Source organism: Physcomitrium patens, chromosome 12 (genome assembly GCF_059467195.1).
Source record: "Physcomitrium patens ecotype Gransden chromosome 12, ASM5946719v1, whole genome shotgun sequence".
In the NCBI taxonomy this organism is placed as follows: domain Eukaryota; kingdom Viridiplantae; phylum Streptophyta; class Bryopsida; order Funariales; family Funariaceae; genus Physcomitrium; species Physcomitrium patens.
The window spans coordinates 12,549,071-12,575,355 of record NC_143421.1 but is presented as its reverse complement, the minus strand read 5'-3'; the positions used below and the strand labels follow the sequence as shown (position 1 = coordinate 12,575,355).

Here is a 26,285-nt window from a genome sequence, read left to right as displayed (position 1 = left end):
TCCAAGGTCAGTTGTGGTCACACTGGTTACTGTATTGATGCTATCACAAGTTATTTTTAAAAAGTCAATTGAAAGGTGAAAAGGGATTACAATAATGGAGTCCAGTGGAAAAATTATAATATGACAAATATGGCGGAGCAATCTTAGATGGAAGCTCAAATACAACACCTCTTAGACCAAATAGCTACTTTGTAAAAGCAAATAGAAGCCTCAAGGACAAGAGAGTTGACACTTACTAGGTTAAAATTGAATAAGCCAAATACATACTTTAGAACTTTAAGATAAGAAGATACATGCCAATGGCTCTTTAACATGCAACAATACCTCCAACTATCTGAAGCAAATACCACCAAAAGAATTATATATGTAGCCAACTATTTGAAAGATGCGATAGTCATTTGGTGGCAACATTGAGTTCAAAGCTATGGAGTTCAAGGTAGATTTTGTAACTGGGAGAAGTTTGAGACCAAGTTAAAGAATCAATTTTGGCCCATCAATGTAGAAAAGATCACACGCGATGAATTGACAAATCTTACACAAGCTAGGTTGGTGCAAAATTATGTCTCTCAATTCAAGTCCTTATATCTTCAAATTGGCAATGTTTTCAAGGCGAAGATGATGAATCAATTCCTATAAGATTTGAAATCTAGAATCTAGTAAGATGTGGAGCTAAAGAATTCACAAACATTTAAAGAGATAATTTGAATTGTAGATAGGGTTTATAGATTTCAAAAATCGTGGAGTATAACCTATAACATGAAGTCTTATGCTTCTATCTAATATTATGGCACAACAACCAATGCCAATAGAGATTGATGCCCTATAAGGATTATTGACACTATTAAGATGACAAATATTTATACAAAAAGAATTATATTTCTATTATCAAGAGTAAAGTCATCAAATTGAAGATTGTCCAAAATGTCAAAATTCAAGTACTAACAAGACTAAGCAAGTTTACAACCTGAAAATTTAGCAAATTAATAATGATTTAGTATAAAAAAATAGGGCTCTTAGTAAAAGCACTGATGGCCAATATTAGAGATAGCTACTATCTGTGAGAGACAAATGGCATGGCGTTAGACAACTATAAAAGAATTGATTGATAAATTTAATGGAACTATTAAGAACACAACCATGTCGAGTGCTTGTAGATTGTGACTCTATAAAAAATTGCATCTCAACTAAAATCTCCAACTAGCTTGAAATTAAAACTAAAGAAATCAAGGGAAGAAGTATATACCTTATAGATGATCAAAAAAAATATATTAAGTGAGATGTATAAAGAAGAAATCTTGAGATTGATAGACATATACATCTTAAGAAAAAGATTTAAGGTGACAAAACTCAGGTATGATATTATCTTTATTTTGCCATAGCTAAAGTTGAAAAATAAGAAAGTTGATCGGATAGCAAAGACAATCTCTTTTAAAAATGGAGGATGCAAGATGACTCTTTGTACCTCTGCATTAAGTGAAGAGGAAAGATAGTCTGCAACCAAAGACTTATTCGTAGAAAAAATCTTTGTGAAGAAGCAATTATAACACAAACAACTAATATAAATGGTGGTTCCAAATCCTACGTCAGTAATCAAAAAGATAGTCAAAGGAGTAGAGTAAGTAAAACAACTCATATTAAAATATTAAGATATATTTATAATCGACCTACCTAGTGGTGTACCTCTTGATCAAGGTGCCTTCTTTCAAATAAAACTATTACTTAGAGCCAAACCAATAAGATGACCAATTTATTGCCTAACACCAAAAAAAACTTAAAGAGCTACGAAAGACATTAGATAAATTCTTGGAGAAAGGCCTCATTTGAGAAAGCTCATCACCATGGAAAATACTTGTATTCTTTATACCTAAAAAAGATAGTGGACTTTGACTTTGCATCGATTATTGAAGTCTCAATAAGCACACTATTAAACATGCATATCCACTTTTATATGTGAATAATCTTCTTGACCAATTTTGAGGTGCAACAATCTTTAATAAATTGGATCTTTGGAGCAGCTATTGGCAAACACCTATTACAAGAGAAGATGTGGAAAAGATGGCATTTTATATATACTATGGATATTTTAAATGGCTGGTTTTATATTTAGGCCTTGCCAATACTCTAGCCTCTTTCATGGATCAAATGAACAGATTATTTTGAAACCTTTAGGACAAGTATATAGCTGTCTTCATTGATGATATCTTTGTATATAATAAAATCCTTATAGAGCATAAGCAACATCTATGAGAAGTGTTGTGCCAAGTGCAAGATAGTTGCTTCTATTGCAAGCAATCAAAATATGAACTTTGGAAGTTAAAAGTCACCTTTTTAGGACATGTGGTATCCTTTGAAGGCATGCGTATGGAGCAACATAAGATGAAAGTAGTAGAAGTTTGGCCAACTGCCAAGGTTGCTTTTGAGGTTTGTTCATTTTTAGGCCTTGATGGATACCATCGCCATTTTATATGGCAATTTGTTGACATTGCTGCCTCATTGATGAATCTATTGGAAAAAGGTGCCTCATTTGAATAAAAATTAGAGCAACAAAATGCCTTTGATAAGTTAAAGGAGGCATTTAGTATTGCTCATGTATTACAACCATATGATCCTAATTTTCCTTGTACGCTTGACATTGATGCTTCCAACTTTGTTATTGGAGCAATCTTTTAATAAAACTTTAGTAGGGGCCTTCAATATGTGGCATATGAATCACGCAAGCTTAGAAGAAAAGAATGCAATTACTAGAATACATGATTGAAAACAATTAGCGATTGTACATACCACAAAGATGTACTGATACTATCTATTGGAAAAGCCAATGGTTGTTTGAACTGACCATCAACCTTGCTTCATGATTTACATTGAAAAATATGAAATTATAGCATCATTGTTGGAAAGAATAGGTATACCTTTTTGATATCCATTTTGAGTATAAGCAAGGGCAATAACATACTATGCCAGATAACTTATTGTAAAGATCAAATTTGAATGATAAATAAAATAATAAGGCAAAAATTACTACCATTAATAGTGTCATTTTTTATCTAAACAAAGAGACAAAATAGAAGGAAGCTACGCACTGGAATATTTATTTTAAGATGGTTAGCAATCAATTCAAGATTGGTGATATAAAATATCAAGATTATACTCTTACTGATGACTTATTTTATTTTAAGAAAAAAATTTATATACCTAACAATATTGAACTTTGATGCACATACTTCAGGAGGGACATGACATCCCTATATCTTGACATCTAAGACAAGAGAAGATTCTAGAATGGATCTCAATGACATGATTTTGGGCAAGATTGGATCGTTATATTTGAACCTTTATACACTCTTATAATTCATGTCAAACTAAAAAAGCATGCAATGTAACATCTCTTAGACTATTGTAGCCAATTTTGCTATTTACGATATATTGGAAGTATATGACTATAAATCTCATTACATATTTACTGTTGATGCTTCATAATCATATCACAATTGCCATCTTTGTGGATTGATTCTTGAAGCAATTTTACTTAGCTATGGTACGCTCGGATATTGATGCTCCAATGCTTGTACAAGTCTTCTTTGATACTATCTTTTATCACTATGGATTATCTCATATCATCATTTTAAATTGGCATCAATGCTTCATGGGAAGTTTTTGGCAAGCCTTGTTTAAGCTACTAGGCACTCGACTTGTCATATCTATAGCCTTCCATCCTCAAATAGATGGACAAATAAAGCATATAAATTGGACCTTGGAAGATATGCTATGGATATTTGTGGTAGTTCATCATAATGATTGGGATGAATACTTAATATCCTTGGAGTTTATTTATAATGATAGTATTCAAACAAGTATCAATCATTTACCATTTTTCCTTAATATTGGACAATATTCAATTATGCTAGCAACTCTCTATCATCCCATCAATATCAATAATCCAAAAATCAAGGAATTTATACAATGGCTTACAAAAATCTTATAAGATGCACAACACCAACTTCTTATTACATAAAATTGACAAAAGTAATATGCAGATAATCATTGATTATATAAGACCTTCTAAGAGGGTGATCAAGTATTATTCTCCAATGCCAACTTGTCACTTGCTACATCAATCCAAATCTGTAAACTAACACCTCAGTAGCTTAGATCTTTCTACATTTCTATAATGATTTCTGATATTGTATGTCACCTCAAGCTTCTGCCACATATTTAGGTCCATCCAAACTTCCATGTTTTACAATTAAAGAAATTTTATATTGAGCCAAAGTATTTTTGAAATTGACACCAACCACCACTACTATCAATTGTAATTGATGATCAACTAAAATATGAAGTGGACAATATTTTGGAACATTGCTACCTTTGTCGTGGCAGTGGACGTCTACAACTTTAGTACAAGGTTCTTTAAAAAGGTTATTCTGTTTACAATGTAACATAGGAACATGCATAATATCTCATCCATTACTAAGAGACAATTTGGAGATACCATTAAAAGTAAAATAAAGACCTTCTATATTAGTGGAAAGAGATTAATTGTAACAAGGTATAGATAAGATAATTATATAGATGATAAGAACCATACAAGTTTTTAGAATTGGAGTTAGGTTAGTAGATTAAGTAGGATCCATCATAGAATATTCTAAAATGAATTTATGGCAATTATTTACATAGAATCCACCACCTAAGAACATTTTAGAAAGTCTAAGGTGGTAGGACAAGGTATAAGTAGGATTGGACAGGGTCTTTTGGAGCATCTGCTCAGGTATGGCTTCGGATCATTTTTCTTAGTAAAGTTTGGTTTTGCATCTTTTTGTTCATATATGTTTTGTTATGTTTTTGTATACTCAATTTTGTCTTTCATGTCCTATTTTGTTTAGTTTCATTTAGTTTTTTTCTAGTTTTTTTTATCATATTTTGTCATGAGGCTTTATGTTGTTGTGCATTAGAAGAAACTTGGATTTTTGAGATAGTTTAGTCTTGTTTCAATAACAGTGGATAATAATAAAGAATTTAAGGTAGAAGAAGCCTTAAACTTAAGGCAACATCAATATAAGTTGGAATATCTTATTCATTGGCACAGATACAATATTAGCAAATGTACATAAAAGTCAGCAAAAAATCTTACAAATGGAGCAAAGAAGGTAAAAGCTTTTCATCAACAACATCCATCAAAACTAAAATAAATAATAGCAAATCTTTGCTATAAAAGAAACACAATTTAACAAGGTTACATTCTACTTTCTATACTTATTTATAGTTTATATATAATTATAGCGTAAAAAAAATGGAAAATCAAGAGCTAGCAAATTCAACTAAAGGACCATTATTTATTGACTTATGAGATGAGACATTCCAATTATCACAACCTTCAAAGGAAAAAAAGATTAGAGTATGTGGAAAATATAATTTTCTGTATTTTAAACTTCTTCAATATGTGATTACCACTACTTGTGGAACTTGTCTCTAAAAAAGAGATTGATGTCATAGATATATATATTTATTTTAATTATTATGTAAATAATATAAATAAATAGAAATAAATAAAATTAGATTAATTTCATAATATCTTCTAAAAAAGCTTCTTAGAAGCTTTATAGATGTTATTTTGACTTTACATGTGTTTATAGTTGATTGGTAGGTTAGAAACTTAGTCAATAAGTTAACTACTTGCCACACATGTTGGTAGCTTGTGGAACAAGCTAATTATATGGCACCTATATAGAAAAATTACCTTGTAAGTTAAAATATGTAATGTATAAAATCAACACATTTTAGAGGTTCTATAGAATGTCATAAAAGGCTCAAGAGAATAGATTTTTTATGCTTCTTTACAACAATTAAAGATTTGGTCTCATATTAAAGTTTATAAATTTATAAAAATATGCATTTAGAAATGAATTTGAAGAAGCCTAATTATTTATTGAATAGCTCTTTAAAATATGTATATAACATTCTTAATATGTTTTTAGTAATTTTTCATGATGCACTATTTTTATTTATTTTAATTAAATAAAATAAAATAAAAAAATATATTTTTTATAGATTATTATTTTAAGATAATTTTTATATGTATTATTTATGATTCTTTTGGAAAGAAAGACCAAGTTTTTAGAATTCCATGGTATGCATTCTTACAACAATAATTTCTATTACTTTGTGCTTGCATACATCTTTCATTAACATCCTAGAACCAAAAGCTTCTTCAAATTTTTACTATGTTGTTAATTTTTAAAAAGAGCCTTATTTTTTATTTTTTATTTTATTTTGAAACTAAGAGATCTTTTAATTTGCTTCATCATGGTATTGATTTTTTAAAGAAAAATTTTATTTTATTGTCTATTTTTTTTTAAGGTTGAAAGCTTCTTTAATTAACTTAGATTATTATTTTTATTTTTATTTTTTTCTAAGGCTATGAATATGATTCATGTTCCAAATAGTGTCTTTATATCCTATTGATTTTTCAAAGAAACCTTTGCTTTTATTTTGTATTTTTTTCTAAAGCTTTATAAAGTGCTTTAACATATTATTGATTTTTCAAAACGAGGAAGAAGAGCTTACTTCTAAAATTACTTGTAACATATTGTTAAAAAAAATTAAGTACTCACCTCTTTTATTTTTTTGGATTTTCAAATTTAAAATGTATCAATAATTTGTACATTTATAATTCATGATCTACAAAGTATTTGAACATTTTGATTATTAATAGAAGCTTTTTGTTTTATTGTGTCTTTTGCCATGGAATTGGAAGCATGATTTATATTTAAAATATTACTTTAGTATGCTCTTGATTTTTTTAGAGGGATATTTTATTTTTTTATTTTATTTATTTTTTATTTTCTTTCAAGACTAAGAGCATGATCAATATTTTAGAGAATGCCTTTGCATTCTAATGATTTTTGAAGGAGGCCATTTCTTTTATTCTATGTTTTGTTCTTAGACTAGAGTATTATTGATATTCTATAATATGCCTTAATATAGTATTGATTTTTAAAGAAGACCTTTGCTTTTGATAGTATTATTAATATACTTTTGAAGAGTTTTTATTTACCATTCACCTTTATTATTTCTTATATTTGTAGATTAAAAACAGATTTTTTTTAATCTATCAAATAAATACAATGAATCTTCCAAAAAAATATGAAAGTAGATTTAATATTAGAATCTTTCATTTAAGCTATCTACTCAAGATTGGACAAAGACAAGAAAAGTAGAAATGAATATCTAATCAATAATTCAATTTTATTTGTACAAAACAATAATTTTAATAATCTAAACTTGCATATTGTCATAAGATTTTCTAAAGTTTTAAGTATTCATCTTAGTATGAATACAGTTGTGATAGAAGATGGTCTTAATAATAAAAAAATTTATCCAACTAAGTATCTAAATAATTTAAGTCTATTTGAATTGCTACCATTTAACTTGGAGCTAAAGTTTGGATGTTCTATTATAATCTTACAAAACATTGTTTAGTATTGAAGACTTTGCAATAGATGTTACTTAGTCATTTTACAATTGATTGATGAAGTTGAAGAAGTAAGATTCTTAATTAAAAATCACAAGAATTAATTGGCTTTTTTTCTAAGGATTTTTAATATGCCTAATATTTTTATAAATTTCATTCAATTTTAATCAAAGATAATTTCTAATAAAAATTACATTTACAATAAGAATTAAAAAAATTAAGAAATTATTAAAAAAATATAGGAATAGATCTTGGAATCTTTGTATCTATACATAAACAATTATATGTTATTCTTTTGCAATGTACTATTTTTAAAAAAATTGAGATCTTTTATCCTATTTTAGTTATTATAATAAATAAAAAAATCATCATCAATATTATAAAAGAAATGTAAATGATTCTATTATTATGCATATTTTATTTTAAATTTTACTTTTTGAATTTAAAATTTCTTTAAAAGATGTTAATTTGTGACATGGCAATCAAACAAAAAAATTAATCAAAGCCTATTTAAATTAAACTTGACTAGTTTCCACTAGAATCATAACAATATGTCTAACTATTAGATATATTCCAAAAATGATTCACTCAAGGCAATAAAAAAAAGCACTTATGTCATAAATAATTGGTCTAAATCTAAATTTAACCTAAATGTGATTGAAATATTATGCATATATATATATATATACATAAATATATAATTTAATAGCAAAGTTGTATATACCTTTTGTTTCTAATATATATATATATATATATATATATATATTTCTAATTGTAGTTTACTTTATCTGATTTTTAATTAGCTTGGTACAAAACACCAGCATAAAAATATATTACACATGTATGTTATTAACATGTAACTTGGCAACCACAAATTAAATACTTTACATTCTTTCTATATCTAATGGCATGCATTTCTAATAGTACTCTAACAATATATAATTGACTAAGATGGAAAATAATGTCTCTAAAATATCCACTTATTCTTAGACTAACTATTTAATTATTTTTAGTTTTAATTATTATAAAAATTTAACTAAAAGATTATTTTATAAATTATTATGGAAATTCTTAATTTGTACAATATATATGGAAGTATTTATATTATTTTCTTATATATTTAAAATCTTTAAATCTACATTTAATCCAAATATTTTTAAATATAGTTATTATAGTAATAAATATTATAAGCTATGTATAATCTTAATGCTACTTATTTAATTATAAATCTAACAGAGTGTTTTCTTTTTTTTTCCCTAATTCATTGTATTTTTTAATCTTGTACAACTAAGATCTTCTTGATGATATTTGAGAATATACAAAAAATATTTTCTAATCATACAAAAACATTAAAAGAAACTTTAGTTGTATATATAAAAACATAAACATATTAAAAATATAGGTAAAGAAATAGTAAAAATATATTATTGTTAAATCAAAGAAGACATTGTATTAAAAAATCTATATTTTTTTTAAATATATTTTTTAAAACTATGTATAAAAACAAAAATATATTTTTATCACTTATCTTTTATAAAATAATTATTTAAAGACTATAGATAGTTACAAATGTTGTATTAATACTTTTAATTTTTTCTTATTTTTATATTTCAATAAAAAAAAAAAAAAAAAAAAAAAAAAATCTTTATAACCTCTAGAATAAGAATAAATATAAAGAGACAAAAAATAAAATTTCTTTTATCTATGCTTTATAAAAGTTCAAGTATATTTTTAAGACCTTTTCAAAAAAATTGATAAGTAGAAATATTATTCGAATAATATTTTTAATTATAATTTAAAATATTAGTCTAAAAATAATTAGTAAAAATGTATATTTCAAAAATATATAAAAATTAAATAAGAATTTAACGATATTGAAATAAATTAATTAAAAAAATATTTTATGATTCAATCACAATATGTATTTAAGAATAAATTTCTAAGATCTTTTAACTACTTAAAAAATAATAAATAAAATATTTATATCATGAAAATAAATTCATATTATTGTTGCATATATTAATCAATACATTATTTACACATAAATCAAAATATGTATAAATATATAAATATACATGTATGTAATTGAATAAAAATATAATTTAAAAATAACATACATTTTATGCACATATATATAGGGGAATGATAAATTGACCCAGGTTTTTTACTAAATCGACCCACATATCTGGACCATGATTGCACCTCCCTCTCTTGCGTCCCCGTTCCCATCGTTCCCTACGTTCTCAACCCCCGTCCCGGCCTCTCCAACCCCGTTCCCATCGTTCCCTACGTTCTCAACCCCCGTCCCGGCCTCTCCAACCCCGTTCCCATCGTTCCCTACGTTCTCAACCCCCGTCTCGGCCTCTCCAACCCCGTTCCCATCGTTCCCTACGTTCTCAACCCCCGTCCTGGCCTCTCCAACCCCGTTCCCATCGTTCCCTACGTTCTCAACCCCCGTCCCGGCCTCTCCAACCCCGTTCCCATCGTTCCCTACGTTCTCAACCCCCCGTCCCGGCCTCTCCAACCCCGTTCCCATCGTTTCCCCGCCCGGACCCCCTGTCCCGTCCCCCGTGACGGGGGGATGGTTTGCTTCTCGGCTGTCAAAATCTCACTAACAGGAATTTTTACCTGACCCAAGAAGTCATTTAAAAACTGGTCTTCGTCCCAAACCGTGATAAGCAGGTCCTCATCAGAGCCTACTACGCTGAAAAAAAAACTCTTCGTGCCATACTGGATTCAGATTCCTAAGAATTACAGCTCATTTTGTCTTTGTGTTGCCTAGTTGCAGGCGTACAAAAGGATCGCGCAGACCATTTTGATCTCGAGCTGCTAGGTTCCGAGCCTCTAACACGTAGACGTGCAGCTTCATTTTGAGTATCACTCAAGTCGATCGCGTAGGAAAAGATAAGGTCAGAATTCGTAAGGTCTTGCTCATGGAAGAGAAACAAACCTTCAGAGGAGATTTTCTCACAGCTGATCAATGAACCATAATGTAGGGCGACGGGCAGCTTCGACCTAGAATTTGACTCACGAATAAACAAGTTTTGGTGAAGTAAGCTCGGGCATGTGCCAATTCCTACTGAAGTCTTGCATTCATGAGGAGCTCCAGTGTTTAACAGCGCTAGCTCTATACGTACCTTGTTGTTCCTGATCCTTCAGTGACCTAGCATTGCATGACTTCTGTGTGAAAGAGAGAGATTGTGCCATATGACAGCCTGGAAGAAAAATCTCTGTAAATCCGTCTGTGATACGTTTTTTCAGTAAATTCAAGAGGAGAGTAGTAATAGCGAGGATGGCAAAAAACCCAGACCTTGCTAATATGTATCACAGCAAGCTGAATAGCATGCATGCTATGGAAGAGCAGCTTAAGGATACTGAAGCAGTTGATTCTAATAGGAAGCAGTTAGCCTTCATGGAAGCTCTGTGATGATGTGAAATCAGCTTTCCCAGGCTGAATTTGCTTATTGCATTTCTATTTTTGATATTTGGGTATTGTATCTGCAGGAAATGATGAAAGCATCACAACATTTTGTGGGAGGGAATCAGCCTGAGACATTCGCTAAAGTAGTGGTTGAGTGTATGGACAAGGTACTGCTCATCAATTCCTGACTAATCGCTTACATGCCTTGAAGCATTTTAACGTGCTCAAGGAGTTGTATTTCTGTAGCTACATGCAACTAATTCTTTTTATTTGTACGTGCTCCTCCTTTGGGTGTTAGTATCATCATCTAAAAATCTCGACCGCCAACGCTGAGCTTAAGTGGCCTTTAATGATCACTTCGTGCCAGTTTCCCTTTCCCTTTTGTGTAATAAAACCTATTTCGTAGAAAGTCTTCTCTCTCGTTTTGTAAGAACTCTTCACGATTACCATTATATTGTTGTTTTCTAATGATGCAGTGCTATCCTGGCGAAGCAGATTTGGTGGTTGCAAGGGCCGTCTTGTTGTAAGTCTTCCACTTAAGCACCTATATTACTCTTTACTGTAATTCCTTCACTTCGGTTCTCACAAAGTGTTGCTTATTGTGCAGGTATTTATCTCTTGGTAACTTGAGAGATGTTAATCGCCTTTGGGATTCTGTAAGGCAGAGACTTAGCGACAGTTCTCAAGAACTTCCGGATACACCACTGCTACACTTAATCAAGTTCCTTCTTTTAACGTGTGGGACATGCTATGCCTTGTCTGTCGTATCGTTGCGTTGCGGCGCTGGTATGTGCAACAGCAACTTAGCTACATTATTGGCCCCAAAAACCATATGCACGGCAGCGAACTTCGCCGCTCCGTGCTCCACACTAAAATAAAGCACAAATATGCAACCTCTTACACACTTCAGGACGGGGTCTGGACAGGACAAGCGACGGGGTTGGGGAGTCCGGGACGGGGTTGGAGAGGCCGGGACGGGGGGGTTGAGAACGTAGGGAACGATGGGAACGATGGGAACAGGGACGCACGAGAGGGAGGTGCAATCATGGTCTAGATATGTGGGTCGATTTAGTAAAAACTTGGTTCAATTTAACATTCTCTTATATATATATATATATATTTTTATAGTCTTAGTCAAAAACTCATTTTTAACTTATAAAATAATTTTAATATATTTAACATTACCACATGGAAATTTTAAAGAATATTTTAATACTGGATATATATATATATATATATATATTAATTTGTAGCAATCCACTTTGCACTACTAATATTATAAAAAATGCATGTCATAACCAAATGAAATGTTGATAGTGATGTAGATTTTAATATTCTTCAGTAGTATCATGTGCTATTAAAAGACTTAAAGATTAGATATATGGTAATATTAGTTTTATTTTATTTTTATTTATATATATTTATTTGTGTATATATATATATATATATATATATATCCAACTCAAAATTTTTGTTAAGTTGGTTTGTTCAAAATATCCAGTATATTAGAAGCAAGGATCAACTTTAAGGTAGGGAATTGAAAAAAAAAGAAAAAAGAAAACCAACAATAGTTCAATATTAGAATCATTAGAGGATAGGCTAGGAGGTTAAACAATAGGTTAGAAGCACATACATGCATAGTAGCCACTAAATTAACAAATTCTAATCTAAAATAAAATTGAAAAAACTTGTACAAAAAATGAGAGTTGTTAAGAAAGAAATTTAAAGACCTTGACAACAGATAGAATACTCTCCTAAAAGAACAGAAGAACAAGGAAGACTTGTAGAATAACTCAAATCTACACACAAGGGGACAGCAAAGAGAGAACAAGAAATAATCTTGATTAAACAGTAAACCCACACTTACTGGGAGATATACTACTAATAAAGAATATTGGGCACTTTTCCACTTGTGGACAAGTGAGGATAAATCTTGTGGGCAAGTGGGGATAAATCTTGTGCTCAACGCAACGCTGCAGGGCGGGGACCTGGACCTGGGCAGGAGGAGACGTGGGCAACCAACGAGGGGAGGGCGTTGCAGATAGAACGGAGCTGCAACGGGAGCCAATGCAGCAGCCACCGTCTCATCCACAAGCTTCGCATTCTTCTTTTGTTGCTAAGCTGAACTGCAATCTCTCACTCAAGAAACAAGAGTCGATGCCCCCCAACCAGGTTTCTGTAGCTGCGGAGGAGACCTCGTTGCCGTTGCATCAATGGCGTCTGCTGTGTGTGCGAAGCCCTGTGTTGGGTCCATCGCTGCCACTTCCTCCAGGTTTGTGTTAGTTAGCCTCAGCTGGGTCTTTTCTCACTCTGTTGTTGTTGACGGGATTCAACGCACAGTGTGTGGGAATGAACGTTGCGAACCGATTGCTTCATGGCTTGCGCGATAGTTTACTGTGTGCTGCGACATGCCTTCGACTTCAGATTCCAACGATTGCACATCAGTTCTGAGTTAATTGATACTGTACCTGTTTGTATTCATGTTTTTATCTCTCGAGTGCCGCTGCAAAGTTTGTGGCTGCGGTGCATTGTTCTTTGACTTTTAACACAGAGTTTCGTCTCTTTTCGCCCTATCGCAGCAAGTTCGAAACCAATGTCGCCTCTACCAAGGCCTCGTTCTTCTCAGGACGGGCATTGCGCATGACCAAGGTAGCTGCCTACACCAATGGTGACATGACAATCTCCGCTGTTGCCGCTCCCCAGAACGAGAGGCCGTTGTGGTTTCCCGGCAGCCAAGCACCAGAGTGGCTTGATGGAAGGTGCCAATTTTCTGTTACATGTAGAGAACGTTACATTTCTGTGGTTAAACTATTCAAATTCGTTATCTTCTATGATTGGCATAGTACAACTGCCGTCAAGAGTCAGTTCTCATTTTTCAGGTTTATCTCTTAAAATCTAAATGGGACATGCTTAAACAATCACATGTCACTCGTGCGCAATCTCACGTTTTCGATTTCAATTCTGCAGCCTTCCCGGAGACTTTGGTTTCGACCCCCTCGGTTTGGGTAAGCAGCTTGCTCTAAGAGTATCCCGTGAATGCAGTAATCTGTGTCAAAACTCTTCGCAGTTATATTTCTACAAAGTGGTCTCCAAATTAAATGAATGACCTCCTCAGTACTGCGAACATGTGCAGGATCGGACCCGGAGACGCTGAAGTGGTTCGTGCAGGCAGAGCTTGTGCACTGCCGATGGGCCATGCTTGGAGCCGCCGGAATCTTCATCCCGGAAGCTCTGACGAAGATGGGCATCTTGAACACTCCGTCGTGGACCGTGGCGGGCGACGCCGACTACTTCACGGACAAGACCACGCTGTTCGTGATTGAGCTGATCCTGTTCGCGTGGGCCGAGGGCAGGAGATGGGCGGACATCGTGAACCCCGGGTGCGTGAACGTGGATCCCGTATTCCCCAACAACAAGCTGACGGGCACCGACGTGGGGTACCCCGGAGGATTGTGGTTTGACCCGCTGGGCTGGGGCCAGACCAGCGACGCCGCGAAGCTGAAGGATCTGAGGACGCGAGAGATCAAGAACGGGAGACTGGCGATGCTTGCGGTGTTGGGCGCCATCGTGCAGGCGAACTACACGCACACAGGGCCCATCGACAACCTGGTGGCCCACTTGGTCGATCCCGGTCACAACACCATCTTCGCGTTGAGCAACGTAAGCGTGCCCCCCCCCCCTGCGTCCAGAGCGCTATGCAGTTTGTGGAGAGGAGAGGTGGTTACGCGAGAATGTGTTGTGTAGTGTTGAGTGCAGGGAAAGAATGTGTGGTGCGGCATGAATTGGACAACAGCGTTGGTTGGTTGGTTGGGTGGGTGGTGGGGGCGTGGACGCATGTGCGGGCGGGGGGGGGTTTTAATCCTCGGTTGGTGTGTCGTGGTTGAACGCAGCTGGTAGGCAAGTAGAGCGGCGATGGCGTGAAGGGATGCGGGAGGGAAGCGAGCGCGAGCGAGCGTGGCTTAGAGAATGTGGGATGGAGTAGAATGAGTAGGAGATTGTGGATGCGATGTTCCTGAGAATTTTATTTATTGAACGTGGGGGTGCGTGGGTGTTGCGGTGAAAACGTTGCACGAATTTCTCGATGGTTCCAGGACTACTGCTGATGTGCAGATGAATCACGTTGCGCATGTGCATGTGTGTGTGGGTGTGGAATGTGTCTCATGGTTGCACTGATTGACGTGTGTGAAGGGGCATGGGTTCGTTGGAGGGTTAGATTTGGAGTGTCACAGTTGTGGTATCTGAAAATTGGCACATTGGTTTCGTTGGCCAGTGTGGTTGGTGATGAATGAGTGAAGGAGAGGGTGCAGTTGGTTCAGATGGTGTGCGCATGGACACTTTGCGGCGGCGGATGGTGGCATGTGAAGCAGTGCGCAACGAACGGGGAGGTGGTGGATGACCCATATCGATGGGAGGTGGGTGCGAGGGGCGGTACATGTGGTCGCGTAGGTAGTTGAACTTGTGTCTCTTCGGAGACATCTGATAAAATTGGAACGATACAGAGAAGATTAGCATGGCCCCTGCGCAAGGATGACACGCACAAATCGAGAAATGGTCCAAATTTTTTCTCTCCTCTCTTCCCCACTGTCCCTCTTTTCTGTTTTGCCCGACTTGCTAAGTCAGTCGTCTTGGTTGTCGCCTCTTGGCAAATATTGTGTTTAAAATGGGGCTTCGAAAGAATCTCTGCAGAGTAATTTTCATATTCTCATATTCTTTGTGTGCAAAAATCTGCTTTTCTTCATGATAATATATATATATATATATATATATATTTTTTTTACAATCCAAATTTATTTACCTCAAGGCTAGGTAATTAATAAGGAGATCGAAGAAGTCCATGTCCATGTAAGTTCACCTTTATTTATCACTAAGTGAAGCAAGAAGCATTGGCAAAAAAGTTTAGAAGAAATTTTCAAGTTTTGTCAATGTAAGAAAAAATGATTGATGATATAAGATGTTGTGGTATAACAATAATGGATTTGTTGAATTTTGCATGATAGCAATCCTGGTAATTGTGCATGTTGAAGATGTTACTCACAAAATCCTTTCATAGAAGTAATAACTAATGGTCATAATAGCTTTGTGGTATTTAATATTATTAAATATCCATTTAATCCAATCATTTTAAGTTTATCATGGTTAAAAAAATAGAATCCTTAAGTAGATTGAATATCTTATATCCTTCACTTTTCTAAAAGTATAATTAAGAGTGTAGTTAATCAAGTAGAAAATCATAAGTCTAATATAATTAAACCTATATTTGTAGGTGCAAGAGCTTTATTGCATGCTGCAAAAAAATGGATATTTAATGGATATTTAATAATATTAAATACCACAAAGCTATTATGACCATTAGTTATTACTTCTATGAAAGGATTTTGTGAGTAACATCTTCAACATGCACAATTACCAGGATTGCTATCATGCAAAATTCAACAAATCCATTATTGTTATACCACAACATCTTATATCATCAATCATTTTTTCTTACATTGACAAAACTTGAAAATTTCTTCTAAACTTTTTTGCCAATGCTTCTTGCTTCACTTAGTGATAAATAAAGGTGAACTTACATGGACATGGACTTCTTCGATCTCCTTATTAATTACCTAGCCTTGAGGTAAATAAATTTGGATTGTAAAAAAAATATATATATATATATATATATATATTATCATGAAGAAAAGCAGATTTTTGCACACAAAGAATATGAGAATATGAAAATTACTCTGCAGAGATTCTTTCGAAGCCCCATTTTAAACACAATATTTGCCAAGAGGCGACAACCAAGACGACTGACTTAGCAAGTCGGGCAAAACAGAAAAGAGGGACAGTGGGGAAGAGAGGAGAGAAAAAATTTGGACCATTTCTCGATTTGTGCGTGTCATCCTTGCGCAGGGGCCATGCTAATCTTCTCTGTATCGTTCCAATTTTATCAGATGTCTCCGAAGAGACACAAGTTCAACTACCTACGCGACCACATGTACCGCCCCTCGCACCCACCTCCCATCGATATGGGTCATCCACCACCTCCCCGTTCGTTGCGCACTGCTTCACATGCCACCATCCGCCGCCGCAAAGTGTCCATGCGCACACCATCTGAACCAACTGCACCCTCTCCTTCACTCATTCATCACCAACCACACTGGCCAACGAAACCAATGTGCCAATTTTCAGATACCACAACTGTGACACTCCAAATCTAACCCTCCAACGAACCCATGCCCCTTCACACACGTCAATCAGTGCAACCATGAGACACATTCCACACCCACACACACATGCACATGCGCAACGTGATTCATCTGCACATCAGCAGTAGTCCTGGAACCATCGAGAAATTCGTGCAACGTTTTCACCGCAACACCCACGCACCCCCACGTTCAATAAATAAAATTCTCAGGAACATCGCATCCACAATCTCCTACTCATTCTACTCCATCCCACATTCTCTAAGCCACGCTCGCTCGCGCTCGCTTCCCTCCCGCATCCCTTCACGCCATCGCCGCTCTACTTGCCTACCAGCTGCGTTCAACCACGACACACCAACCGAGGATTAAAACCCCCCCCCGCCCGCACATGCGTCCACGCCCCCACCACCCACCCAACCAACCAACCAACGCTGTTGTCCAATTCATGCCGCACCACACATTCTTTCCCTGCACTCAACACTACACAACACATTCTCGCGTAACCACCTCTCCTCTCCACAAACTGCATAGCGCTCTGGACGCAGGGGGGGGGGGGGGGGGGGGGGCACGCTTACGTTGCTCAACGCGAAGATGGTGTTGTGACCGGGATCGACCAAGTGGGCCACCAGGTTGTCGATGGGCCCTGTGTGCGTGTAGTTCGCCTGCACGATGGCGCCCAACACCGCAAGCATCGCCAGTCTCCCGTTCTTGATCTCTCGCGTCCTCAGATCCTTCCGCTTCGCGGCGTCGCTGGTCTGGCCCCAGCCCAGCGGGTCAAACCACAACCCTCCGGGGTACCCCACGTCGGTGCCCGTCAGCTTGTTGTTGGGGAATACGGGATCCACGTTCACGCACCCGGGGTTCACGATGTCCGCCCATCTCCTGCCCTCGGCCCACGCGAACAGGATCAGCTCAATCACGAACAGCGTGGTCTTGTCCGTGAAGTAGTCGGCGTCGCCCGCCACGGTCCACGACGGAGTGTTCAAGATGCCCATCTTCGTCAGAGCTTCCGGGATGAAGATTCCGGCGGCTCCAAGCATGGCCCATCGGCAGTGCACAAGCTCTGCCTGCACGAACCACTTCAGCGTCTCCGGGTCCGATCCTGCGAAGAGTGACTGGGTTTAGTTCTTTAGCTGGTCCAGTCTTGATCATTCGCAGAGTTGCAATACTGCTCAGAAAACAGTTCAAAGCCAGCAAATGGAAACATCTGGTAGAAACTGATCGGGGTGTAGTTCGTGACCGATGACCAGATTCCCTCATTTTGAAGAATACATGAATAAAAAATACGTTTCCTGATATTTATGCTGATTAGGTCGAAACATAACAATACGTTCCAGCAATTCCAGAATATATCTAGTTACGTAACTGGCGTTGCGAGCAATTCATTACCTGCCGTAAATCCACTTGGTGACTCGGTTGCATAGTTAACACAATGGTCTTTTGTTATGAGAAGAGAGGCAACAGCAGAGGTCATCATTTCACCCGTGCTGGTATCTGCTACCTTGGTCATTCGGAGGGCACATTCCGAGAGGAACAAAGCTTTGGCACATGCCACATTGCTTATTACCCTGCTGCACGAAGTCGAAAGAAAATCGATTCGTATGCCACTATCGTGAATAAAATCTCAGGATTGGTTGCATTTGATTTCAAATAAATTTGGAAGACGCTGGAAATTTCTCAGACTAAGTTGCTGTGGAACTTGCAGAATTTTATCATCCTTCACATACTAATTGCAAGGCGACTCCACTCATAATATAGTCCACGCTTAACATAATGTACTGGTCAGAACCATCCGAACAATTTATCGAACCTAAACCAGCAATCAATCCTCACCCCTACATTGCTACTGACTTACATAGGGATTAAGTCCAGCATATTTCATAGATTACATAAACTACGAATTAACTACAATAAGTGAAGTACAACATACAAGGAAGTTTAATGCCTGTCTGAACTACAATCCAATTGGCAACTGAACTCGATGAGCATACATACCTGGTGGAGGTGGCAGAAATGGACCCAACACCGCACTTGGAGCACTCAGCGAACGCCATAGGTGCGACAACGTCTGGGTACTTTCAACTCGTTGGATATTCACAATTCATAGGAAACTGACTTCCCGTTACCGTGGTCGCTGGTACGCACAGCTACAAGGAAGAGGTGAATCCGAGCTGTAGGGAACAGGGGCTCTTGCTAGAGAGAATGGGGAGGAATTTAGACAGGGACCCAAACGCAAGCAGACGAGGGTCCCGCATTGGCTCCGATCTCCAGCTCTTCCACGTCATTGGCTACCCACGTTGTCATCGTTACCCTTGATGTCTCACTCCATGTCTTTGATGGCACCCCAGCGTTTCGGATGCTCTGGCCCGTCTCCAAACCTGCAGCATCGTTGCAGCAAAAAATGTCGTTGAAGCATGGTAACTGTTCACAATATGATGGGATAAGCAGTACAGCAGTGTAGAAGGGTTACTGCAGTTCCACCTCCAGTCACAGCGGAATAGGTACCCAGCTGGTACCTGGTGCTGGTTGCACAGAAAATTTAAATGGCTCCTCGCACCAGAACGTTTTAATAAACCCTAAATTATTAACCCTGTCAAATTGCTCATAAATAATTTTGTGTTTCTTTTTTAAAACCCCAAGTTTTTAACCCTGCACCCCTCTTACCAATATTTTGGGGACTCCCAACAGTAAGCTGCTTATAAAATCTTACTGCTCACAAAATCTGAGGCAGCTACCAGACATCTATGTCTGTAGACACGCGTGGACGAAGTAAATGGGTCAGAGTGCGAGCTGGGTACCTGCTCTGCGAAATCGAGGTTCCATGTCTTCAAATAAACCAAGTTAGCGTTGGAGGTCTACTGCAAAACTGTGATGCCAGAGTTCTGGAACTGAAGATTTATTTCGAAGTCCTACACTATTTCCCGCACCCACCGCTGGATAGGGAGTTCGAGACCTGCGTCCCCAAACTCGTACCTATCTTTTCGGATGTGCCCATTCATCACATATTGTCAGTAGATTATCACGTATGCTCGCATTGGAAATGTTGCAATACAGCATTGTAAGCTTGAGGGAAACCTGATTCCACAATTTGCAATCGTCACAATCTGTAAAATAAGAGCATTGTCTCGAATTCAGATGAACATGATTTATTGTAATAAATCTCAAGAATGTGCACGCGTTCGCTTCGCTATGACATTTTTTTACCCTGTCAAATACTCTATTACGGTGCTGATGTATGTCACTCTGTCCACGAAAAGCAGGAAAAAAAATACTCTACTCAATAAAACGGATCGTAGATTGCAGTGCTCCTTCAGGCTACAAATTTAATATTCATCTTGTAGAGACCCATGCTATCAGGTCAAACTCAAGGCACTTTTGCCAAGACTCAATTGCTAGTGTCCCTAAATCACTTCTTAAATAAGGGGTTCCACCACGTTCTTGAGTTGGCAAACTAGTTCTTGGTGGAAACCCGAAGATCAAAAAAGTTGCCAGATTCGATTCTGTTACATTTTAAGATACTCAGGCATTTCGATATCGGAGAGCAACTCTTCGCTGAATATATCAGTCATCTCCGGGCCATCTGCAGCTTGTCCTTTCTTCTCCAGCAAACGGTCCAAGAGTGGAACAGTATGACGGTTGTGCCGCAAGCAGAATTCAGCTTCTAATATTCTTCTATCTTCTGGTGATATATCTCCATGTACTCCCTAAGACGAAAAACATGTCGGAAACAGTAGTAGAGCATGAGAATATACTAATAGTGGCACTAGATCACTTCTGGCATTCAAATCACTGGTAGACTAGTTGCGAGTAAGAAAACCAGGGATCAAAAACTGAATGAAATGCATGAAGTGTATGAAGTGCAGAAACCAATTTCAGTCTATCGAGGAGAAGTTGATGTATCTAGGATGTCTGTTATCAGGTACTGATTGTAGAAATACCTCTCACCACCTTAAACTACACAAATTATGATTCAAATCTAAGAAACATTCTACTGAAAACGTCCACTTACCAAACGGCTCGGTAAAAGAAAAAGAGAATAGTAGGTTACTCAGTATACGTGGAAGACTAACCAAATGGCTACATCAAATCAAAACGGATAAGAAAGTAGTCTTACAGAGCGAATGATTCTGTCACGGGCGGCATGATGCATAATTATTCCAGCAGCAACTGAAATATTGAAAGACTCTACCATGCCAGCCATGGGGATGCAACATCGTACATCAGATTGTTTTATCGCTTCCTCAGATGCGCCCCTGCAAGACGAAGTGCTCTCTACAGTGACTTCAAAATCGTAACAGCTAACATGTCCTCACTGATTGAAAAGAAAACCTGTGTAGGTCTGAAAATAATACGAGGTAGTTCCTAATTGACTTCGTGACCAGTAAAAATATGCACGAGAAGTGAGCTAACGACACATGCAATATTTCTATAATCTTGACACTTCCAAATCATGCATCTCATGTGTTTAGACCTGAATGGGGATAAACAGGACAATTTTGAGGATTATAATCAATGCATTCTTGGACTCACATGAACTCGTTCCCAAAGAAAACTGCCGTTGGTATGGTCCAGTCCATGTCATAAATAGACACCTGTCAGTCACCAGGCACAATCTTAAAAGTGAGAAGAAAGGAAAAGAACAAACCTTTGAAAACCATGCAAAAGACCTAATATTATCGTCACATTTACCGCGGGCAAAGTTCAGTTTCGTGAAGGCTCACAGTGTCGGGAGCGATGTGTGTGACAGCAATTCGGTAACCCCGTTGTCGTAAAGTGTCAATGCAATCGCTTGTATTGCTCCACAATTCTGCGTCCAACCACTTTTCTGTACCCATACTGACCTTTCGGTTCTTCTTATATCTGTCAAATATTCCGGTCGCGGCCACATTAAGAGCAGCACACTTATTTCAAACTACACAGAGAGGACTATTGACGGTTTTGTGCCATTCTGCAGCTGTGTAAGAAATAGTTTAATGTCTCGAATGACGAATGTTGCAGTTTGAACAATGTGGAAGGCGGTATTCACATTATCGTAACGCACAGAAAGCCATGATAAATATGAAAATCAGCACCTTCATCTTTGCGGATAATACCAAAACTCAAGCGTTACGAATTCAACCATGCTGATAAGTTTTTAAATTACCGCCCATTTGGCCCAGCTATCACTTATCTCCCCAAACTCCATGATCTTGAAGTATATAGAGTGAGAAGCTCACCTCTTCTTGGTCTCGTTGCTTATAACGTGCACGGATTGAAACCCAAGGGCATCAGCCGAACGGCATACAGCAGAAACGTTGCCAAGGTCCAAAAGCCCCTCAACGGCTATGCATATAGAATATGTCCGATTCGCAACAACTTCTTCAATTCTTTGCTTGCGTTCATCTCCTAAGAACGGAGACAACATTGAGAGAACTTCAGAGCTTCTCAGTGATCTCTCATCATCAAGCTTGAAACAATCTTCATAGGGGAACCACCGCTGCGTAGTCCCGGTTGCAAAAGAATTTGAGTTCTCCGGTCCCCTCGAATCTTGGGGGCTGGTTAAGCTGCCTGCGACAAGGTCATTGAGGTTCTCTACATCTTCTTCGCTCATATCACGAACTGAAAGCAGAAAAATCATACGAAAAAAAATTAAATTACTGAACATTGATAAAGAGTATTTCTGAATGCCACTAGTAATACACGAATCACGTAACTCTTTTAACAACGTTGTCCACAGAAGCTTCAGTTCATTTACTGAGGTTCTGTCAACTTTTCAGATGTATCATGACAGCAAACACTCTTCAGCAATTAGCTCATATTAAAGCAAATAAAGCTGTTCCAAAATTAGGCTGATCTCACACTTACTTGTGCTCACACGAATGTACTGAAAACTGGTTTACTACTAGTGACTCTTAAACAGCCGTAAATGCAATTGCACTAGAATCAATGTTAAAGTAGCGTGTCATGGACAAAAGGATCTGATAGAACGAATCTTCGAAGGAAATAGAACAATCATGATGTACAAGTAAATGACAATGCTACACTCGAGAAAGACTAAGCGGGGTATGACCTTCATGACAGATGTTGCTGGTGTCGGAGTGATGGGCAGTGCCTACTACTCTTGAAAGGGAAGAAGCGCCTACTGATGCGAGCTGATACTCTTCATGAAGCACTGAATTCCGAGGGAAACGTCTCCCTGTAACACACACCACTGACACTCTGAAAACTACAAAATATTCTATAACTATACCAAGCTCCATAAGAACACGCATGTTCTGTGGACGCAACAGAAGGGATTAAATCAATAAAAGTACAGACTGTATTAGATGCTAAAATGAACGAGACACATTTATCTCAACCGCAATACACGTGATGAACATGAAAGAGTAGCAAGATACTCTTTATGAAAGACAGAAGAAGCTCGGTCCATCCTCAGTTGGCAATTATCACAAATTAGGACGAGCCAATACAATCATCATACAACTAACAAAACCACTGCTATGAAAAAACGCAATCTATCATCGCGGGAGATGAGAGACAGGTTAATCGAGAGTGAACAGTACATCGAAACAATCCGGGAAGAACACACTAAGGGTTAAAAAGAAGAGTCCGTGCAGAAAAAACACACACCTCGTAGCCGAGCGGCCGATGCCACATTACTGCTCCCAGTTTTCTTTTCCAGGTCTAGTGTACATGAAATTCTCGAGATCGCTGGTGCCCTGGATGAGGGACCTTCTAACACCTTGTCTTCTACTTTTCTTAACACATGTGGCGACGAGAGGGGATTTCTTTTTGTCCAACACATTCGCACAGACCCTTGCCATATCCAAACACTTTTCTGGGAGCTTCGGGCTTCGATACCGAGTAATGCTTTTGAAATTCTTTTACTGAAAGGCGCCTCGGCACAACGGGTTAAATTCTTACACGCCATGGCTGCAGCCATTACTAGATAATTCCGAGCTTATCTTTTGAGCGTACGCTAAACGGATTCTTAGCACTTCCTTGTAAAACAAAATCACCAGATGAAATAATCAGCTGTGCAACCTGGATCCATCATGCGAATTCGAAGTGAAGAACCAGCCGGGAGCCACCTCCATCCCCGCAGGCCCCCCCTCGCTCACGCACTCATTGACCCCCTCCCTCCCTCTCAACCACCGACACTCACACACTCACACACTTACACCCGCACCTGCTGCACCCTAACCTATCCACGCATCCCTTTCCTCGCCCACACATTCCGTGCGCCGGCTCGCCCGCCCCCCCACGTCACCGCCTCGTGCTCTGCACTTCGACGAATGCGCATCCACTCTGCCCACCACCACTCACGCTTATCCTTTGCCTCTCTATCTATTGTTCCTCTCTCGCGCTCACACTCTCCACAACCGCCATCCTCCGCAAGATCCCGAAGAAACCGAATTTCCTCGCTGCTCCGAAGCGGGGTCTCTGAGTTGAGGGTACAAATTCTCACTACTCAGATAAATGTCTAAAATCGAATCTGAAAAAAAAAAAAAAAAAAAAAAAAAAACGTAAAAGTCATGTCACACAGCCAGCATTCTGTGGTCAAGCACAAGGCAACTGGGAAGCGCCAGCAAGTTCGGATTGACGATGTTCCCATTTAATAACTGCACGCAAAACCCTACTTCTTGGGTTTCAACTATCGAAGCGTCTTAACTACTACAGATTAAAATTTATCTTTGGTTCGCGTCGAACAAGTTCGCGGTCCCGTAGTCTAGCGGTCAGGACATTGGACTCTGAATCCAGTAACGCGAGTTCAAATCTCGCCGGGACCTGTCGGGGAGACAGCATTGTTGTTTTCCTCGCAATGTTGTGTTTTTGTTTGTTAGGATCTCTTGAAAGAATCATGCAACTACGTAACCATTTCATCAACTAATTGATTTCACACTTGCCTTAATTTTATTGATTCTCTTTATACCACCTACTTTTACGATCAAACTAGTAAGATTTTGATATTCACTTTCTCATGCTTGTAGACATCGAAGAACCTTATCTCACAAGTACATGCATCTTGGTTACAATGGTATCTGTTTAATTATAATACTTTTTTTTGTGTATTTGTAAGGATTGTTATTTTGTTTTATCATGCATGTATAATTTGTAAAGTTTACAGACTCTGTGTGTGATACGATTGGTTCAACATTGAAGGAGATTTGAAAATGGTTTCAAATACTTGAGAGTTATATATATATATATATATATATATATATTGAACTGCCACTTCTTTAAACAAACATAGCATTTTAAAATCCAACCAGAATTGTCTAAACGTATTCAACTAAAAAATATTTATATAATCATGTCTTCCCAAAAACATTGCAAACCTTAGAATAAAGCAATGCATTATGTATATTCCTATGTGTCTAAATTTACAAAAAAGTTTGAGCACACTGAGTGAAGTTGACCAACAGACCGACAGTACCACCTCCTGTAATAAGAGACCTTGCAACTAGACATTATTTCAAACTTAAACATACAACCCTGGACACACCAACAACCAGTCACCACCATTTCACGATACAATACCAAAGAACAACAAAGTATTGACGTCATACTTGATTGCAACATGGTTGCAGACGTAAAAAAGTAGACCAATCGTTAAAGTAACAACTGTACAACTTAAACAGGAAATATACCTTGATTTCCACAAGTTTCAAATGAAGGTGGTGATTATAGTCAACCATTAGACGAACAAAATTGCGAGGAAAGAATACATGTATGTTACGTAAAAAAATCCTTGAAGGTTTTGTTGTGTCCGCTTTACACTAATTATTCCCACAATTCGGAAACAAGATTTTTAAAACGAATCTCTTTGGAGATTCTCACGTTCAATTGCACGGAGACATTCACATCACCGAATATATGGCACAATTGAGGTCAAACCTGAAACTATTTTGAGATGTTCAGCCAAAATTTCGATAGTAATTCACGACCACTTGACCCTGAAGCAGTCGCCGGTAGAGAAGAAAAAGGCGTCAGAACAGAAGACCGATATAAAATATTAAGAAATCCATTTGCACGACGCCTTCATCCCGAAGATGCGGCACCGTTCGGCTACAAAGGTGAAACGACTTCAATGAGGACTAAACAATAATCTCGCAATGCACAAAAAGCGAGATAATACCGTCCGTCTCATACAACTCAATAAACGATTCCTTATCGACACACACAGACACAGCGAATGAATTCCATGCTTCGGGTTAAAAATGCTCCT

At 37.4% G+C, this 26,285-nt stretch overlaps 3 protein-coding genes, 1 long non-coding RNA gene and 3 other non-coding genes across 9 annotated transcripts; 3 read left to right on the top strand and 4 right to left on the bottom strand.

Moving 5' to 3' along the window:
* The first annotated feature begins 13,039 nt into the window (after positions 1-13,039).
* LOC112289979 (photosystem I chlorophyll a/b-binding protein 2, chloroplastic) lies at positions 13,040-15,452 on the top strand. 2 transcript variants are annotated; one of them, XM_024535798.3, is made up of 5 exons: positions 13,040-13,161; positions 13,469-13,648; positions 13,857-13,894; positions 14,023-14,549; positions 14,780-15,452. In XM_024535798.3, exons 1-5 carry the CDS (start codon positions 13,103-13,105, stop codon positions 14,792-14,794), a joined length of 819 nt encoding a protein of 272 aa, XP_024391566.1. In that variant the 5' UTR covers positions 13,040-13,102; the 3' UTR covers positions 14,795-15,452. The 2 variants fall into 2 exon arrangements, with proteins under 2 accessions (XP_024391566.1, XP_090111068.1); XM_090254942.1 differs by having other exon boundaries at positions 14,005-14,549.
* Positions 15,350-15,452, top strand: LOC112290081 (U6 spliceosomal RNA). Its single transcript, XR_002972044.1, has one exon. It is a non-coding gene; the product is annotated as a U6 spliceosomal RNA (small nuclear RNA).
* A 1,286-nt stretch (positions 15,453-16,738) lies between these two features.
* Positions 16,739-16,841, bottom strand: LOC112290080 (U6 spliceosomal RNA). Its single transcript, XR_002972043.1, has one exon. It is a non-coding gene; the product is annotated as a U6 spliceosomal RNA (small nuclear RNA).
* Positions 16,739-19,292, bottom strand: LOC112289482 (photosystem I chlorophyll a/b-binding protein 2, chloroplastic-like). Of its 2 annotated transcripts, none has more exons than XM_090254941.1 (4): positions 19,073-19,292; positions 18,467-18,645; positions 17,653-18,179; positions 16,739-17,411 (listed from the first exon to the last, which is right to left on the bottom strand). In XM_090254941.1, exons 1-4 carry the CDS (start codon positions 19,129-19,131, stop codon positions 17,397-17,399), a joined length of 780 nt encoding a protein of 259 aa, XP_090111067.1. In that variant the 5' UTR covers positions 19,132-19,292; the 3' UTR covers positions 16,739-17,396. The 2 variants fall into 2 exon arrangements, with proteins under 2 accessions (XP_090111067.1, XP_090111066.1); XM_090254940.1 differs by having other exon boundaries at positions 18,467-18,648; positions 19,073-19,273.
* On the bottom strand, positions 19,280-20,027 carry LOC149988045 (uncharacterized). Its single transcript, XR_016505831.1, has 2 exons — positions 19,876-20,027; positions 19,280-19,455 (listed from the first exon to the last, which is right to left on the bottom strand). It is a non-coding gene; the product is annotated as an uncharacterized LOC149988045 (long non-coding RNA).
* Positions 20,028-20,197: 170 nt separating this feature from the next.
* LOC112289676 (uncharacterized) lies at positions 20,198-24,123 on the bottom strand. The gene is made up of 7 exons (XM_024535096.3): positions 23,687-24,123; positions 23,127-23,252; positions 22,294-22,675; positions 21,799-21,937; positions 21,608-21,669; positions 21,192-21,330; positions 20,198-20,781 (listed from the first exon to the last, which is right to left on the bottom strand). The coding sequence occupies exons 1-7, from the start codon at positions 23,997-23,999 to the stop codon at positions 20,581-20,583; spliced, it is 1,362 nt and encodes a 453-aa protein (XP_024390864.1). The 5' UTR covers positions 24,000-24,123; the 3' UTR covers positions 20,198-20,580.
* Positions 24,124-24,774: 651 nt separating this feature from the next.
* On the top strand, positions 24,775-24,846 carry TRNAQ-CUG (transfer RNA glutamine (anticodon CUG)). Its single transcript has one exon. It is a non-coding gene; the product is annotated as a tRNA-Gln (tRNA).
* Positions 24,847-26,285: the final 1,439 nt, after the last annotated feature.